At 41.0% G+C, this 19892-nt stretch overlaps 1 protein-coding gene across 3 annotated transcripts in view; it reads right to left on the bottom strand.

Annotated features, from left to right (window-relative positions):
• DOK5 (docking protein 5) overlaps positions 1-19892 on the bottom strand; it is a 153645-nt gene that overhangs the window by 44929 nt on the left and 88824 nt on the right. For all 3 annotated transcript variants that reach the window (XM_040459642.1, XM_040459641.1, XM_040459643.1), the window contains 3 exons: positions 4457-4571; positions 4251-4370; positions 1664-1853 (listed from right to left, as the gene is read on the bottom strand). In XM_040459642.1, coding sequence (XP_040315576.1) covers positions 1664-1853; positions 4251-4370; positions 4457-4571 — 425 coding nt within the window. The remainder of the gene's footprint in view (positions 1-1663; positions 1854-4250; positions 4371-4456; positions 4572-19892) is intronic.

The following is a 19892-nucleotide window of genomic DNA, read 5'->3' as shown; positions in this document are numbered from 1 at the left end:
CACACACACACACACACACACACACACACACACACACACCTGCTTAAAAAATCTCTATGGTTTCTTATTACACTTAGGAGAAATATCAGTCTTTAAAATAATGTCCTAGATCCTTAGCAATTCTACTAGATTAATATGAATAAGTTGAACTTTTGCAATATATGAGTAATATGAAAACTTGAAAGACCGAGATAATTTCAAAAAAAGTTTAATATTCATCATGAGATACTATAAAAGTTTACTAAGGTTTTAGCTTTCAGAGATTATGACAGAAAGCCATACTCTTCCTATTACAATTCCCATAAATTCAAGGAACTGAAAAATTTTCATGCTTGAATAAGTGCTACCTGAAATAGGCCCAAGACACCCTACTGTCCATTGATATGAAATACAAGTGGGAGATGATATGAGGCATACAATCAATAGAAAAGCCTACTTCTATTGTAAAACATTTTTCGTACATAGATTTCACTGGTTATGGTTAATACGTAAATAATTCTGGAGACCCAAACAGGAAAATATAGCCACTTTCCCCAACAAATTCTGATTTTTCTACAGAGATTTTCCAATAAGGATAATAAATAAGTAATTCTGACAAAAGAACATTGCTCTGAAGATTAGAGTTTTATTTTCTAATGTGAAGACCTTTGCCATCTCTGGGAGATTCAGAGACTCATTTATAGCATTTCAATTTCCAGGTACTTAAAAAGCAAATTTTAAATAATTGGGATTTGCTTATAACGGAATGAGCAGATTAAGTTGAGCAGAGCATTGCTGTCATATGTTCACACAAGTTAGGGTCTTATGTGTTTGCAACTTCTGTTTTTACTCTTGTATCAAGTATTGTATTCCTATTGGGAAGAACCATCCACTTTTACAAACAAACAAACAAAAATTTTTAAAACCACAAGCTGATTGCCTGCAACTTTAATGTGAATTTTACAGAAGGACTTGTATCTTGAAATTTAGTCATTTAAAAGTCCAAGATATAAAATTTATCTGCAATGTCTCAAAAGAAGAGCCTAAATTCTGAGGGAGCAAGAATGGTGAGGGTGTGGGGAGAAGAATGAGATCCTGATTAGACTAAAATCTCTTTCTGGTTAATGATCGACCCAAATTTTTTGGCACCATTGGCACTATCTTCTCTTTCCAAAATTGACTTCTAAAAGGAAAAAGGGAGAGGCCTAGAAGTGCTTATTGGGTATGGACTGCAATAAGCCAGTTCTAGAACCAACCTCCTAGCGTTAGTGCGGTTCATCACACCATGGATGGAACCCAATCAATGACACCTTCAGAAATGAATGGTGCCTCATATTGATAATCTACCATAGTCAGCCAAGGAGAAAACATAAACAGATTAACACTATGGATGTTTCCCAAAACCCAAGAAGCTGGCCTGTGTTCAGCATGACCCAGTAGATGATACCTTTCTGGCATTTTCACCTAATTCTACGTCAGTTTGTGGTATGGAATCAAACTACATCACATTGCTGAGAACTCTCCATGGGAAATAAAGCCATATGGAATATCTGACTACTTTACAATACGCCTGGCATTACAGGGCTGGAGCTCTACGCATTTGTAGAAGAGCACTTCAGGGTGGATCTCACAGGCCAACCTGGGAAAAGGAAAAAATAAGTAGGAGAACAGTCATGAAACTCACCTCCCTGCCTCAAAAGTGAACCAAGCAGCATCTCGCCCGTACCGCCGCAGGGCACTTAGCGGCCAAGAGATGAGTTTGACTCTGGGATTCTGGACGTCCCAAAGACAGATGTGCTCATATGTAATCTGCAAGGCACATTCGCCATGTACATCTAAGTTAGGGGATGGCATCAAATACACATTGAATCTCTCTGGGAGAAAAACAAAAGGTTAGTCTAAAATCCCGGGAATGAAACATCAAAGACAACGTAGGAACAAAGAGGCATTTCAAAATAATGCTAGCTCACATTCTAGGTGCAAGTTGAATATTCAGGAAGATAAACCTTTCTCATGAATTCACAGCGCCAGAAAATGATTTTTTTTAAATTAAGACCATATTAAATAACATGATAATGACACAGTCTGGCGGTCAACATACACTAAACACTATTTGCATGAGCAAAGACCATGTTTAGAATTTTTTAATTTGCATAATAAAAAAACGTGTATGCCAGTAGGAGACGAGAGCAATGGAACCATTAAAAACGTTTTTTTTTCCTGCCAAGTACACATTAATTCCACCCACACTTTGGTGTTCACAAAAGATGCAGGTGCAAATAACTGTCGCATGATTTAATGATATTAAAGTTACACTGATCAACATATAATTTTCATAACCAAATGAGTAAAACTATATCCCAAATCATTTAAATAAAACTCCATGCTAATACCGTGCACTTAACTGACCCAGCAGTCTGTGAAAAATCCAATAGATATATTTGAACTCGTTTTAGCAAGAACTCTACAAATTTCCATTTGCTTGTTTGGATGACTGTTAACATTTAACCAAGATGACTCTACATAAACGACTTGGTTTATGACTGCAACCGCATTTTCATCCCCACAGATTCAGTCATGGCATTTCTGTTCTACTTCTATAAAATTCATTAATTTAGGACGTTACAGAGTCAAAAATCTTTGAGTGAAATATGAACACAAATATTACTGGAGTGAACATTTTCACCCATCCGTCATTAAGGTAGGTTGCCTAAATCTGACAAGATAGTGCGGCACTAATCATTATCAGTGGTATTTTAAATTAATCATTTTATAATAAGGAAGTCACTAGAATTCTTACAGATTTTAGTTGAGTTTAGTAAATAGGAGTGTCATGACTGCTTTCATGGGTCTATTTTTCAAATTTTCTGTTATTTCCAACTCCCAATCACCAATTATTTGCTGCTTTCTAGCAACTATTATTTTAAAAGTATATTCTAATGGAGTAAAATGTCTCCCTGAGGAGTTCTGCAGCAAGTCAGAAAGAGTTCATCCTTAAGTAAAAAAGTAAGAGAGACCATTACCAATTTGTTCACTTGAAGTTCTATAACTTTACTTCACTCGAGCATAACAGCAAGTGTAAGAGTGACTGCTTTAGTTATAATTACTTGAAGTCATGCAAATTAATATCGTAAAGTGCCTTCAAAGAGGTAGCTGAGTTTTGTAGTAATCCCCAGTAGTTATGTACCAGGGGTATTCTTATTCCTATTTGACAGAAGAGGAAACTGAGGCCTGGTTGTGGTATAATAAAGGCAATTCCTAGGCACAGCCCATCCTTGGACTCTGTAGCGTTATCAGGATAGAGCTTCACAAATATAAATTTGTGAAAAAAAAGTGCTGAGCGGAGCACTCTAGATTAAAAAAAGAAATCAAATCCTGTCCTATCTTCCTCTTTAGGTCTGGCTTCACATGCAAATATCTGTGAGGCATCCGCTCAGGTCCATACAGGTGCATCCTCAGGCTACAACAGAACAGGATTCTGGGATCCAATCCGCCCTGACACAAGGCTCGGTCACCTGGAATTAAGAAATCATTCCTCACCTCCAGGCTCATACTGTAAACCAACAGTGAGTTTTGCTGAAATGATCATGGGTATTCTGGTCATTATTACCTCAACTGATTTATTCCCAGGTTGAGTGTTGAGCTCAAGGAGTTGGCTCAAGTGTTTTAGTGGGAAAAAAAAAAAAAATCACAGAATTAGGAGGGTTTAAAGATGATGAAACATTCGTGATGTCCGGATTCTATTAAAAATGTTGGAAAACTTTCAATGAAATACTTTCAGTGAAAAATGCAAGACCAAAAAGAACAAAACAAAACACTATGCCTTAAAATCAGCATATTATGAATACAGGTTCAGGAGTGTGGTCTTGTATCAAACACCAGCTGTTGGAGTTGGAACAAAAGCTTCAGTTTCCTCATCTGTAAAACAGGGGGACGGAACAGTGCCCCCGTCACGGAGCTGCTGGGAAAATTAAATGACCTAATGCATCTGCCACAGAAACTGGTGCATAGCAGGTCCCCCCCGCCCTGATTTCTAGCTGATGTTATTAATGCAGACACATTCATATTTATGCATCGAAAACATATTAGGAAAAGAAATACACTGAAATATGAACACAGGATTTAGGTGCAATAAAAGGTTCTTTTTCCTTCTTTCTGTATACTTTTCTTATAACTTCAAAAATCTGATATAACGAAGATGTCTTACGGTGTACTGGATGGGGATAAAAACAATGTCAAATAGAGCGAAGGAGAGAATTTTCTTTACATACCACTCTGTTCTCTCTCAACCCCAGTAGCCAGTAAGTCAGGCTCTCCGAGGCTGATGTCATTGATCCGTGCGCCCACACACTCCATCTGGAGCAGTTTGCACCATTCATCGGCCTCCAGATCTGTGGGAATGTCCAGAAACATCACCATGCATGCCCAGCACCCACTTAAAAGCTACAGGCAAAAGCCCTCCCCGCCTCGGACGAACCTGATTCACAAGCAAAGGTCTTGGAGGTGTCGTCATTGAAATAGATTCCTATGGCGTGCTTCTTGGTGCTCTTTGGCAACCGGGCTACGTTCTTCACATTGTTGAGCTCTGTCACCTGAAAAACGGACAACTGCAAGTCTGATCACACTCCCTGTGTGAACGTGCCCGGTCCACACCACCACACTCGGGAGAGGCACATTCAGTGGAAGGCACGCCACAGATGAACACCCCTCGACAGAAAGGTGCGTTTTGGAAAGTTGCGGACTATTTCGGTGTGTTATCCTCAATATGCAGCAAGAAAAATTAACGAATGACCTTCCTTTTTCAATTTCCTGAATATTAAGTGGCACGGACTCAAAACTTCACAGAGGGAGAATTATCTCCCCAAAGAGTCTACCGAATCAACAGTTCTCAGGTCTGTATCCCATCACTGGGAAGGCCTTTCCAATACTCCAACCCCTCGAGGTACTTCCCCTGAAGGCAACTTACACTACTGACCGCAAGGGAGGGAGGGAGTGGTGACCCAATTCATAACTCAGTCACCTCACTCTTTGATAATCAGAAATGGAGTGTCAGAAGTCCCCCAAATGCCCCTCTACTCGGGCTTCAAGTCATATATTCCAAGACAGACAGTGGTTTTGTACCACACTTCCCTACTCTCCCTGACTTACTCCTAGCTTCTCAATGCATATAGGGCCTCTGTTTAGATTCTTCGTGGTATCACCTTTTTCCTATCAGTAGAGAAGGTTTTTCTCCATCAGACATTCTCTCTTTCCTTCTTCTCTCCCACAGTCTTGGTCCCTTTTATAAACTTTCATAAAATTAACACTTATAAACCACTACCCTCTCCCTCCCCTCCCCCACACTAAGGGTATTGGCTTATTGTGTTTCCAAAATGGCTGCCTCTCCTCCAGTTCCATCCAGAAAATCTGCTGCATTGGGGCTGTGATGACTGGCTCCTGCAGGAGAGAAGGCTTAGGTGGCTTCAGGGTCTTTACAAGATAAATAACTCTTTCGGACAAGTCTAACTTCCCCTTAGGATATCTCTTTTGTGTTATCTAAAAGAATATATCTCCCATCAATCTCTGCCTAGATAACCATCTCTTATCTATTATTCTAAATTCAAGGAGTGCCTAGCTCAAGAAGTAGGGGAGGTAAAAAGTCAATATCCTCCACACATAAAGTAACCTGATTATTTCATTCCCCTACTTCTTAACCTCCATTGGCTCTCTTTATAGTATAAATGCAAATTTATTAGCATAAAATATCATCATAGTTGCTATAGACCCAATATCTGTGGCCTCCCAAATGTATATGTTGAAATCCTACCCCTCAAGGTGATGGTATTAAGAAGTAGGGCCTCTGGAGGCTGATAGGTCTTGAGGGTGGAGCCCTACTGAACAGGATTAGTGCCCTCATAAAAGAGACCCCAGAGAGCCCCCTCATCCGTTTCACCACGTAAGGACACAGAAAGAAGATGCCTTCTATGAACCAGATAGCACGTTCTCACCAGCCCCCGAATCTGCCAGTGCCTTGACCTTGGACTTCCCAGATTCCAGAATTGTGAGAATTAAATTTCTGTGGTTTATAAGCTACCAGTCTATGGTATTCTTTTTTCATGGCAGCCCATATGGACTAACACATCAGTGTTCCCTCAAAGCCGGCCAAAGTACTCTCTACCTTAGCAGGTAGTTTCAGTAACTCAACATTACCAACTTTATTCTCCAGCTACTCCACATCCCTCGGAGTCTACCAGATGCATCTGTTTACTTTTTGTTTTAAATTTTTTTTAACTTTATATTTATTTTGAGAGAGAGACAGAGGCAGAGAGGGGCAGAGAGTGAGGGAGAGAGAATCCAAGCAGGCTCCACACTGTCAGCACAGAGCCTGGTGCAGGGCTCAAGCTCAAGAACTGTGACAGCATGACCCGAGTTGAAATCAAGAGTCGGCCTCTTAACTGACTGAGCCATCCAGGCCCCCTGTTTATTTTTTGTTTGTGTATTTTTGTGCCAGTGCCCCAGTACAAACACTATCGTCTTGCCACACCTACTTATTGGTCTCTCCACGTCCATGGTAACCCCATTTATTCACTGTTAACACAGCATCCAAATTATCTTTTCAAACACAAGCCTGATTCCAGCATTTTCGTGCATAAAACAGAACACTTCAGTGACTTCCCACTGCACTTGGGACAAGCAGCCAAGTCCTTGGAGTGACCCTCAAGCCCCTCTGTGGTCTTCCCTGGAGCTGTCTGACCAGCCTCCTCTCTGATACCTTCCCCTTAAGTCCCAGCCATACTGGCTTTTGGTTCAGGCTCCAGAAAGCACCATGATTCTCCTGGCACAGAGCCTTTCCCACTCTCTCCTTACTTCACTTGAACCCACCTTATGGGTCTTAGTTTAAATCTTGGTCACCTGCAGGGCCCTACTGGACGCCCCTTATCCCTCATCTAATCAGAGCCTCCAGGGTCTATCATTCAATGACATCTTTGCCCTCGGAGACCTTTTATGGCCATATGGGCTGTGGTTTGGCACCCATCTTGCCTCTAGGGTGAAAGTTTTTCGCTCACCACTGTGTCCCCCGAACCTAATACAGAGTCTATCACCATCCTCAATGAATGTATACTCAATACATATCCATATACTCAATGAATATGTGTGGATTTGATGAACAAAACACCAAACACACCTGCAGATTTGCTTGCATGGTGCGTCTCCCAGGTGAATGCCTCTTTCTCCAGGGAAATTTCACTTTTCCTGAAAGGCCCACTTCCTCTTGGAAACTTGCCCTGACTTCAGGGTGAGTTAATGGTCGCCTTCTCTCTGTTCCCGTGTGTGCTGCATGAAGCTTCCTTCTATTACCTGTTGTTGTAATTAATCCATCTATCTCTCCAGCACCCAGCTAGACGTGAGTCACCTATCAATGACTTATTGACAGAATGAATCGATGACAAACAATCATCTGAGAGTCAACATTTATTGAGTCTGCACCACATGCCACACACTGGGCTTACACTATCCTCACATAATATGTTTAATTTCATCTTCATGAACACCCGAGGACATAGATATCATTATCAGTATTTTCCAGCCGAAGAAGCTGTGGATTAGAAAGGTCAAAGTCATGTGCTCAAGTTCCCAGCTAAAACATGGCAGAACCACGTTTTAAATGGGGGCAAACTGACCCCAAAGCCTGTCTGTGCTCTTCACCCATCTGAAATACTAAGGACTAATTCTAAATACTTTCAGCACAGACAATCTTTAGCTCAGAAAGTCATCTCATATGTGAGGACTTCTTTCTTTTCACTGGTGTGTAAGGTGGGGAGGACAGGAGGGGGTGTAGGAGTAGGGCTTAAGTGCCCAGGCTTTATGATGACCCTCTACTGAAACATTATATAAGCCTAGTCCGCCCTAACCTGAGGCACAGCAATGACTTTGAAATATGTCATTTCATTACACATCCATTAAAGGTAAAGAGGAAGGAAAGTCACCTGAAAGAGTCAGGAAATGTAGGGAGAATTGCATGAGTCAGAACACAATTACCCATTTGGGAAATTGGTTTAAATAATAAGCAACCCAACACCTCCAGCTCGGGGGTGGTGACTGAGTGCTCACAGAGTAGGCAGGGTGATGTTTTTCATGTGTCAAAGGACTATCGGGTTCCAACGCAAAAGTCTCTGCCCCCAATTCAGAACCACCTCTCAATGAGCACATGCCTGCACACTTACCCACCCCCAGCACCCCCACATACACAGTTCTTTTGAAAGAATCGCAATCTACACAAATCCATAACAGAGCCCTTCTCAAAATACATGCTACCATGAAAATCATGAGGACATTTGCAGATATATTTGTAAGTCACTTTAAAACTTGTATAAGACATATTTATTTCCACCATCACTCCATTTTGTAAATAAGAAAAATCAAAGCAGGATGTATTTTTTAATATTCCTTTTAAAAAGAAATAATTTGCCCCTAATGAATCTCTGGAAGTAAGCATAGATTTTGATAAGGTCTCAGGTTATTTTTTTGATAGGAATGTTATCTTATTTTTTTAATATTTTATTTTTAAAATGTTCATTTATTTTTGAGAGAGAGAGAGAGAGAGAGGGAGAGAGAGAAAGTGAGCACATGAAGGGGAGGGGCAGAGAGAGTGGGAGGGAGGCACAGAATCCAGAGTAGGCTCCAGGCTCTGAGCCGTCAGCACAGAGCATGATGCAGGACTTGAACTCACTAACTGTGAGATCATGACCTGAGATGAAGTCAGACGCTTAACCAACTGAACCACCCAGGTGCCCCGATATGAATACTGTTTTAAATAAGGGCTAATAAGTGTCACTCACCATCAAAAGTGACTGCACTGGGGCACCTCTGGGTGGCTCATGATCTCATGGCTCATGGGATAGAGTCCCACGAGGAGCTCTGCACTGACAGTGTGGAGCCTGCTTGGGATTCTCTCTCTCTCTCTCTCTCTCTCTCTCTCTCTCTCTCTCTCTCTTTCTCTGCTCCTCCCTGCTCATGCTCTCTCTCTTTCTAAATAAATAAATAAATAAATAAATAAATAAATAAAGTGACTGCATTGGATTCTCCATATGACCTCAAAGAGAATGAGCACTTAAGACCATGTGTGTGCAATACCTTCAGTCCACCTTTAGTCTGAATATCTTGTCTTCACCTTACGTCTCAGATCAATCAAAAGTTATTTCCTACCAAGTTCAAAACTTTTTAGGAAAACTCTCTCCTGAGCCTCTGTGGTCAGAGATTTTATTTTTCCTGCACTGTGCAAGAGAAAAGACACACCCTAAGGTCTACATGAATTACACCAGCTCTTTATACAGATTCAGAAATAAAATGTAAAAACTTCTTCAAGGTGTAACAACATCAAGGAGGGAGCTACTGTAATACAATTATAGCAGAGCCAGCATTCCCTCGTCAAGAATCTTCCTTGAATCCATTCATTCATCAAAACTTTTAACGCACTGTTTGTTCATATTTAAAGGGAGAAAATAAAGAACCATTTTTCCAGGCAGGGATAAAGAAGGTGCTATGAGGACAAAGCTGTGAAAAAGGATCTAGTGTGAGAATTTTGCTCTTTTACCTAAGGGGGAAGGATGTCCTTTCAGAGAAGGGAGCAGTTGAGCAGAGGCTCCTAAGATGTGAAAAAGTGAATCCTATGAATCACTGGGCCCAGCCATTCAAGGCACAGGTAATGTTAAGTGCAAAGGCTCTGAGGCAGGAATTAACTTATTTGGCAAAGACTAAGTTTGCTTATAGGTTTTAACATTTGACCTCCTGCCCTTGATATCTGCACTCGAGAATGAGCCTTTTCAGCAGTCCCCCTCACAGCCCCCAGGCATCTCCCCACCCACTTTCCCCATAAGGCTGTGCTGCTCATGAAAACCAGTGGACCTAAGGAGATCAATATCTCCATGGTTTTGCATTTCCCCCCCTTTAATCTGGCCAAAATGTGCTTTCTGAGCACACTGAGCATCTTTATGACGGTTATTTCTAATTCTTTCTCAGGTAATTCATATACTTCGATTTCTTTAGGGTCAGTTTCTAAAGATTTAGTTACGTTGATCGAGCCATGTTTCCTGTTTCTTCATTGTCCCTTGTAAGCTTGTGCTGGGATCCACACATTTGAAAATACAGCCACCTCTCTCAGACTTTACGGACTGGTTTTGCACAGGGGAAGAACCAAACCGAAGTCTCGAGACGAAGAAGACAATAATTGAGGTGAAAATTCAACTCGGGGTTCACAACAGATGTGATCAAGCTGAAGAAAGAAATCAAAACCTGAAGACAAGTCCTTTGAAATTATCCAGTCAGAGGAAAACAATGCATGAACAAGAGAATTGGGTGTTTGGGATCAGAACATTATCTCAGTACTCAGTTACCTGGAATTACTCCCTGCATATCTCACCAAAGCAAGGGCTTAATTGATTATTGGGATTTATAAATTACTTTGAGAGCCACACGCACTGTTAGAGTGTCACAAGCTAAATCCATATGGCACACTGTGCTTCAACTGAAGAACTACAATTTAAAATATAAAATGTTTTTTTTTAAGTTTTTTGTTTATTTTTATTTACTTATTTTTTTTTAATTTTTTTTCAACGTTTTTATTTATTTATGGGACAGACAGAGACAGAGCATGAACGGGGGAGGGGCAGAGAGAGAGGGAGACACAGAATCGGAAACAGGCTCCAGGCTCCGAGCCATCAGCCCAGAGCCCGACGCGGGGCTTGAACTCACGGACCGTGAGATCGTGACCTGGCTGAAGTCGGACGCTTAACCGACTGCGCCACCCAGGCGCCCCAAATATAAAATGTTTAAACACTGTATTTGAAACACAAATGGTTCTATTAAGTCTATACATAGACACATAAATCTATGTATAGATTTAATAAAACTACAGTCAGTTTTATATACTATGTATACAGTAGTTGGTTCCCACTTCCATAAAAGATAATGTTTATACATGCATGCTTGCACACATATATATTCTTATATGTATATGTAGCGAGAAGGATTAAGGGTCTGGGTAGGCTCATATTGCTTATCTTTTTGTATTATTGCTTTCCTTTTTTACTGTATGACATAATCTTACATGTGGAAAACCTTAAAGATCTCTCTCTTGCACATATAGGCACGTGTGCACACACGCATGCACACACACACACACACACACACACACACACACCTGTTAGAATAAACGAATTCAGTAAAGTTGCAGGATAGAAAATAAACACACAAAAATCAATTGTGTTTCTAGGTACTGACAGTGAACAATCCTATCTATCTATCTATCTATCTATCTATCTATCTATCTATTTGTTTATTTTTTAACGTTTATTTATTTTTGAGACAGAGAGAGACAGAGCATGAATGGGGGGAGGCTCAGAGAGAGAGGGAGACACAGAATCCGAAACAGGCTCCAGGTTCTGAGCTGTCAGCACAGAGCCCGACGCGGGGTTCAAACTCACGGGCCACGAGATCATGACCTGAGCTGAAGTCGGCCGCTTAACCGACTGAGCCACCCAGGTGCCCCTGAACAATCCTATTTAAAACAACATTAAAAAGAATAAAATACTGGGGCACCTGGGTGGCTCAGTCGGTTGAGCGTCCAACTTTGGCTCAGGTCATGATCTCACGGTCTGTGAGTTCGAGCCCCACGTCAGGCTCTGGCCTGACAGCTCAGAGCCTGGAGCCCGCTTCGGATTCTGTGTCTCCCTCTGTCTGCCCGTCTGCTGATTGCACTCTGTCCCTCGCATTGTCTCAAAAATAAATAAACATTAAAAAAAATTATAAAAAGAATAAAATACTTAGGACTAAATTTAACCAAGGAAGAAAAAGATTTATGCACTGAAAACTACAAAACACTGCTGAAAATAATTAAATAAGGTACAAATAAGTGGGAAGACATCCCCGGCTCATGCATTGAAAGACTTAATATTGTTAAAATGTCCTACTTCAAGTTATCCACAGACTCAATGTAATCTGTTTCAAAACCCCACTGCACTATTTGCAAATACAAAAAGGCCACCCTAAAATTCATATGGAACCACAAAGCACCCTGAATATCAAATATCGAAAGTAGTCAAAATGATCTCGAGAAAGAATGAAACTGGAGGTTTCACACTCTCTGACTTCTAAACATATTACAAAGCAGCAGTAATCAAAACAGGATGGGACTGGCCTAAAGGCATACAGACCAATGGAATAAAATATAGAGCTCAGAAATAAACGGCTGCACAAATGCCCAGAATACACAATGGGTAAAAGAGAGTTTCTTCAACAAATTCAGTTAGAAAACTGGATATCCACATGCAAAACTATGCAGCCGGACCCTCATCTTACACAAAAATCAACTCAAAATTGATTAAAGACTTAAGTGTATGTCCTTAAGTCTAAGAAAACATGGCAGAAAAAAAATTTCAAAACATTGGTTTTGGCAAACATTTATTGGATACGGCACCTAAAGCACAGGCAATAACACTGAAAAACAGACAAAAAACATCAAACAAACTCTGGCACAGCGAGGAAAACAACAGAGTGAAAAGGCAACCTAAAGAATGGGTGAAAGTATCTACAAACCATACATCTGATAAGGGCTTAATCTCCAAAATCTGTTAAGGAACCCCTACAACTCAATAACTAAAAAAGCAACCCAATTAAAAAACGAGCAAATGAGTTTCACAGACATTTTTCCGAAGACCTAGAAATTGCCAACGGGTGTATGGGAAATTGCTAAACATCACTAATCTTTAAGGAAATGCACATCAAAACCACAACGAGATATCACCTCTCACATGTTAGGATGTCCATTATTTAAAGAAAGAAAGAAACAAGCAGAAGGGAAATTGGAAGCTTTATGAATTGTAGGTGGGGATGTAAGATGTCAATAGTAGGACCTTTGCAATGCTTGATTTGTCTCTAGAAATTGTATGTTTACTTTCAAAAGCCCTGGTTAGGGTCAGGCTTACTCTGATTTTGCACATCCTGGGGCTGTTTCTTTCTGACGGAAATTATCACAGACTAATTAGAAATTCACAGAAGATAGTGGCTCCTCAAAAATTCTGCTGGTAAAAGATAACGAACACTAAATAGGAAGCTCTCTGATGCATAACGTACGCTTCTAAGCATGGAGGCTGGAAAAGATTAGGTAATGATAAGATTTGGCAAAATGATTCTGTCTCTAGGATTTGGAGGAATTTAAAATAAGACCAAAGGTAAATTCTGCCCCTCAGAGTTGTCTTCATTTTCTATCATTTATTTGTTCACCATCATCCATTCTCTCCCAGCCCTTCTGATTCTTTACCAGTGAGTTTGGTTGCGGCCGTGCAATTGGCTTCGGCCAACAGACTGTGACCTGATGTGCCACATCCAAGAAGATGCTTCAAAAGTGTGCATAATTAGGTCAGTTTTGTCCTCCTTGAGCTTCAAGCTTCCACTATGAGAATAATGTTCCCCACCTTCCTGGATCTCTGAGTAGAGCCAGATGGCTCTCAACTGAGTGAAATTAATCCAGCTGTGCTCCATACATCCACAGGCAACCCAGACCCCTCACGTAACAAAGGCAGGAGATAAATATATGTCTCCATAGAGTACTAAGATTTTGGAACCGTTACCACAGCAGAAGTTGGTTAATACACCCTCTGTTTGATTTTCTTCTGGCCAAGAATTTTCAGACAGATTTTCTCTCAAATCTCGCTGTATAATAGTATTGTTTTTTGCACAAAGGAGACCAGATTTCCTAGTCAAATACATAATGATCGACTAGGACATCAGTTATCAGTTTTACTTAGTAACTGAATCATTTGCTCTTTACAGTTTTTCAAAAGAATCTTACAACATGGTGTCCCATTGTACAGAAGTAGAGCCAGTCTAATTAAATGAGGGAACAAATCCCACCTCCCTTAGAGTAAAAATAAATTATAAATTTATTATAAATCCACTTCTCAAGTTATATATCTACTTCTCACAAAGCCTACTCACTTCAGTCAATCACAGAATGCTGAATGGCTACAATGTAATACTAAATACTCAGGATAACATAACACGTTTGGCACTATTATTAAAACCCATACAAGGGGAGCTTGGGTGGCTCAGTCAGTCGAACATCTGACTTTGGCTCAGGTCATGATCTCATGGTCCATGAACCTGAGCCCTTCGTCGGGCTCTGTGCTGACAGCTCAGAGCCTGGAGCCTGCTTGGGATTCTGTGTCCCCCTCTCTCTCTGCCCCGCCCCTGCTTACGCACTGTCTCTCTTTCAAAAATAAATAAAGATTTAAACAAATAATAAATAAAACCCATACAAGAAGGAATAGTGAGTATCAGAGAAATAACTTAATTATGGTTTCACAGACAGAACGGAAAAGTAAAGCCACACTCAGAGCTAGAACTTGTGGCTTCCGCATACACCTGTTACACCTAGTACTACGCTCCATAACATGTGCTCCTTAAAAAATACAAGAATAAGTGAACGAATAAATGAACAGGCAGATGAAACTAAAGATGCAAACAGTTTTGGAGACAAATACATTAAAAGATGTTTCTGCAAATTGTAAGTCATATCTTTAAAGCCTTAATTCCTAAGTAATAATAAGGTATTTGTTAAGTTAAAAGACGACAGTCTAAACTCATCTTTGCTACTTGGACTTAAAATGTTGAAGAAGGGGCACCTGGGTGGCTCAGCTGGTTAAGCGTCTTGACTCCTGGTTTCAGCCCAGGTCACGATCTCACGCATGGTGAGATCGAGCCCCGCGTTCGGCTCTGTGTTGACTGTGTGGAGCCTGCTTGGAATTCTCTCCCTCCCCTTCTGCCCCTCCCCTGCTCGCTCTCTGTCGCTGTCTTTCAAAATAAATAAATAAACTCTTAAAAAGTTAAGCAATAAATAAAATATTGAAGAAAACTCAGCTTTTCAAAAGCCACTTGCTTTTATGTGGGTACATGTGGCACCGTGGTTTTTAACCTGGGTTCCTGCCCTGTGAAGTTCGGCTGGAGACACCCAGAGCAGGAATATACACAGCAGGTCCCACGGATCACACCCGCTCGCACACACATGCACACGCACGCATCTTTACGAGACACACACCTGTGTAACCATTATGCACGGTTACATACTGACTCATAAAAACCATTTTAGTCACAATCACGACTTCCTGCTTGGGCAGCCAATGCTGCCTCCAAATACGACCACTACTCTGATCTCTATGATGGTGGGTTAGTTCTGTCTTCTAAAAAACTTTACATAAATGGAATAACACCGTCTGTATTTTTCTGGGTCTGGATTCTTACACCTAACCCCACGTCTGCAAGATCCTCTCTCTGTGTCTCCCCTCCTCTCTCAAAAATAAACAAACTTAAAAAAGCAAAATAATCTGGAAACACAGATCACAAATACTAAGAGAATCGCTATACTACTCATTTATGATTTCAAAATTGTGTAACTACTGCGTTTAATCAGGGGAGCAACTGCGCCCATCTAGAATTGACTCTGTCCATTTAGCTGACTGGCATGCCAACTCCCTACCATGCTGTTTGTGACATGATACCGCCATCAGGCTCTTCCCAGGCATTTCGGTGGGGACAGCCAGCTAACTGTTCGAACAAGTGCACGTTCTAACCGGGGCACGGATCTGAAGAAGACACGTACACGTGAATACGGGGGTCCACCTAGGTTACGCTTCCGAAGCCTGTTGAGAAGAGGTATTGGTGCTTCTTTGCTTCTCAAGACTTTCAGTGGCATCTGCCTCCCATCTTATCTGGGACTTCCAATCTTCCGCCCACAATGAGGCAACCTTCCTTCATCAGAGACTCCAGGCAGATGGTGAAGGCGGTCCAACTCACCTTTCCTGGGCCAACGCAGGAAGTGACAGAAGGCTCCCTTGTTGGGGGTGTGCTTTCTGGCTCCAGCTTGTGATTCTGTTGGATGGCACGGCCTGAAAATCAGTCCGAACTAGCTCTGATTCCCTTTTTCAAGATACATTCCGACCACGTGTCTTCCTCCCACACATTCGGAGCTCCTCTACGAGAAACGGACTTCTTTCCCCAGTTGGAAGAGAGACAGAGGTGCACACTGAAGTGTCCACACAGGTCCAGCTCATCTAGTGGATAGTTCTTCGGTGCTTTCAGAGTGCTCCCACACATCTCAAGGCAAGAACAGTCTATTGTAATGCCAAAGGTCGTCAGACTGAAAGGACACAACTCTGCCAAAATAGAGGCAGGACACGATTTATTGTTGTCCTTATCCTGAAAGCCCAACTGAAGACCATTTCATTTATATGGACTCGTCAAGTCCCTTCAGGCAGGAACACTTGGCAATTGCTTTTCTTTAGACTCCTCCATGGCTCACTCCTGCCCTGCATCTCCAGCTACGTCCATAGTATTTTCTTAATAACACCGTTTCTGATTTCTCTTGGAATTGCAGACTCTTATTCCACATTTCCTATTCCTTTTCCCGGCTTTGGTTTCTTCCTTGGCATTTATCAGTCACACCAACATACTCTGTATTTCACCTGTATATTTTCCCTCGTGTCTGTCTCTTCCCCATTTAAGTAGAGGCAGAGAGCCATTCACGTGAAACCGATGAGAATGGCACCTCGTGGAGGTGAGCTGCGTGTAGCTGGCTTGCCCATACATAGCAGCCTTAACCACGGGAAGAATGAGCATGAAGATGAGGTCTGGAGAGCCCAACAGACAAACCTGGCAGTAAGTGACCACAACTTCAGAACAGGAGTGATGAGAAGACAAGGAGAGATTTGAGGGCTTCTTGGACACTATGCAGGTCCTGATTTCTAGTTTTCTGAATACCAAAAACACAAAGTACTAGGACTCCATCAAAGCAAGGAAGTAGTCAACACTTCTAAATTTCTGGTAAATCTTCAAGTAGGCCATCCAATGAGGACTTTCCCATAAAAAAGGCCGCCAAATTAACTTCGCCGTTTAAAGCCATGCCCCAGACGTGCTATTCATCATAAACGATGGTATTCATTGAAATAAATGTTTAGCAGCCAGCAATTAACAAAGTGGGCACACTTTAAAAGTTTAATTTGGGGGCGCCTGGGTGGCGCAGTCGGTTAAGCGTCCGACTTCAGCCAGGTCACGATCTCGCGGTCCGTGAGTTCGAGCCCCGCGTCGGGCTCTGGGCTGATGGCTCGGAGCCTGGAGCCTGTTTCCGATTCTGTGTCTCCCTCTCTCTCTGCCCCTCCCCCGTTCATGCTCTGTCTCTCTCTGTCCCAAATAAATAAAAAACGTTGAAAAAAAAATTAAAAAAAAAAAAGTTTAATTTGCTACTGATACAGTTTTGCATTAACAACTTAGAAAACAATTACAAATTGCACAATTCAATTTTCCAAACGGATTATTTTGTACTAGATGGAGAAACTCTTGAAATATCTTCTGGTGTCCCAAAGGACGATTAATACAACCAGGTTTTTTAAAGCACAACATTCCCTTAAGGAACTGGTACATTCCTGTCAAAATTACACAATTAGCATTATGTGGGAATATTAAGTATATTTCTGGCGTGCTACAAAGTCAAAAGCCATTTAGGAAAACAAGGATTCGATTTCCCATTTTTCTCCTTCTTTGCTGAAGGTAATTTACAGATGATGATTTATTTCTGTTTACGGAGTAAAAACAAGACCACTACCTAAAAGGCAATTTTCCACCTTGCTTTGGTAGGCTGTATCCTGATTATTTTTCCCCTTGTGGGACTGAATGAATTAAGTCAGCGATTCACTTTGTATATGCAAATGGCAAAACTCTGCAGAAGCTTCAAATTGCTTCATTCTCAAAAAAAAAAAAAAAAAAAAAAATCAAGGCCATTATCTTCCTGAAAATGAAGAGGCAAAAGCCCCTTTAACTTCTGTGGATTGCCTTCAAAAATAAAAGCAACGTGAACACGATCCATTTCTGGATCCACAATGTTGTCTCAAGTATTAATAAAAGAACTATTATTATTGTTGTGCTTATTACATTACTGTTATCTGTTGCAAATTTTCAGAGTACTCGAAAATACCCTAGTGAACACTTCCTGTTAAACATTTCCAAAATATTTCTCATGACATGTTGCAAACCTTTTACCTTTTTTTATATGGTCTTTCCTTAAAAGGCACCAATGGTTTGAAGTTACAATGCCAGGGCCGGCAAAAAAGAAGGGACATGTTGGCTTCTAATCCAAAGTCACCACCTGAAACATCTCTGCTCACTTCCCCCAGGACCTTGAACAGGGCTGTTTAACAAACGTTTCATAAAAGATCTCTTACGAAGGGTGCCTGGGTGGCTCAGTTGGTCAAGCGTCCTCTTGATTTCAGCTCAAGTCATGATCTCACGGTTCATGAGTTCGAGCCCAGCGTCAGGCTCTGAGCTGACAGTGCGGAGCCTGCTTGGGGTTCTGTTTCTGTCTCCCTCTCTCTGCCCCTTCCTCTCTCTGTCTCTCCCTCTCAACATAAATAAATAAACTTAAAAAAAAAATTTTTTTTTAAAGATTTCCTAAGAAAGAACCAGTCTAGACAGTTATATCCCAGTCCCCATGCAGAAGGTTTCATTCTTTCCAAAAATACCTACATGCCCTTGGTCACTTAAAATAAACTGGACTAGCGTCTGTCTGAGTTGTAAATTTGGACTGTCGCCCCGAGGAAGGGACCTTTATTTGTATATGCGAAATAACTGAACTGATCCATTTGTTGGGGCTTCCTTAAAAATAAACGGCCACACTCAGCCTAAAAGGTACTTCACCCGAAACGTAAGCATCTGCAGTCTACAGAGAGAATGGAATTTGGAGACAAAGGCGCTTCTCCTACACTCTGCCAGTGGTGTACGATTCTGTGTAATCCATCTGGAGACCCGCTGGCAGAAGAGCCCCAAACATTTTAAAGGTGCAAGATGTTATCTGAGACCTCACTTCTAAGACCTCTCTTCCAAAAAGATGAGCAGGAGCTCATAAAAACAGACACAGATGTTTTTCCTCCGTAATGGAGTTCTGTGCTAGCAAAACAATCGGAAGCTCTTTTGTCCGTCAATGTGGGTATTTTCAAACAGGTTAGGGTCAATTATCAGTTCAATATATACTAGACGCTAATAACGCTATCAATATTAAAGCATACTCTAGAGCTTTTAAATTAATGAGGTGTAACCACTAACTACCGACTTGGAATAACAATCAAAACATGAGGGAAAGGAGACTAGTGTAATTCATGTGACCATTTAATTTTACCTCATAAACCAGAACATTTTGAATGGGAACAGAAGTTCCGCTAAAACTTCTGCAAGGATGTGAGGCTCACTAAGAGTGAGTGTCCTGGGGAAATCTGTGTTTACAGTCGCCTTAAATACAATATGTAGAGCATATACTGAATTACTCCATTTTTGCTTATTTCAAAATATCTGGACACGCATGAGAATATGTTTCTGTTTGTACACATAGAGAAAAGAGTCTGAAAAGTACATAATCTATTAGTATTTTTTTTTTCTGAGGTCTGGGACTAGGGTCCAAGATATGGTTATTTTATTTTATCGTATTCCATGCACTTCAGAATTGTTTAAATTTGTTCCTAGGAACATGTGTGATATTTATAACTTAAAGTTTAACAATGAAGAGGGGCTTCTGGGTGGGTCAGTTGATTGACCATCTGACTCCTGATTTTGGCTCGGGTCATGATCACAGGGTCACGGGATGAAGCCGCATGTCAGGTGGAGACTGGTTGGGATTTTCTTTCTTTCTCTCTCTCTCTCTCCTCTTGCTCATGCTCTCTCTCAGAAAGAAAGAAAGAAAGAAAGAAAGAAAGAAAGAAAAGAGAGAAAGAAAGAAAGACAAAGAAAGAAAGAAAGAAAGAAAGAAAGAAAGAAAGAAAGACAAAGAAAGGAAAGGAAAGGAAAGGAGGAAAGAAAAGAAAAGAAAAGAAAAGAAAAGAAAAGAAAAGAAAAGAAAA

The sequence above is a fragment of the Herpailurus yagouaroundi genome, unplaced genomic scaffold, assembly GCF_014898765.1.
Source record: "Herpailurus yagouaroundi ecotype Mexico unplaced genomic scaffold, PumYag 246, whole genome shotgun sequence".
In the NCBI taxonomy this organism is placed as follows: Eukaryota; Metazoa; Chordata; class Mammalia; order Carnivora; family Felidae; genus Herpailurus; species Herpailurus yagouaroundi.
Note: the sequence above shows the minus strand (reverse complement) of the source record. Positions and strands in the feature narration are given on the sequence as shown.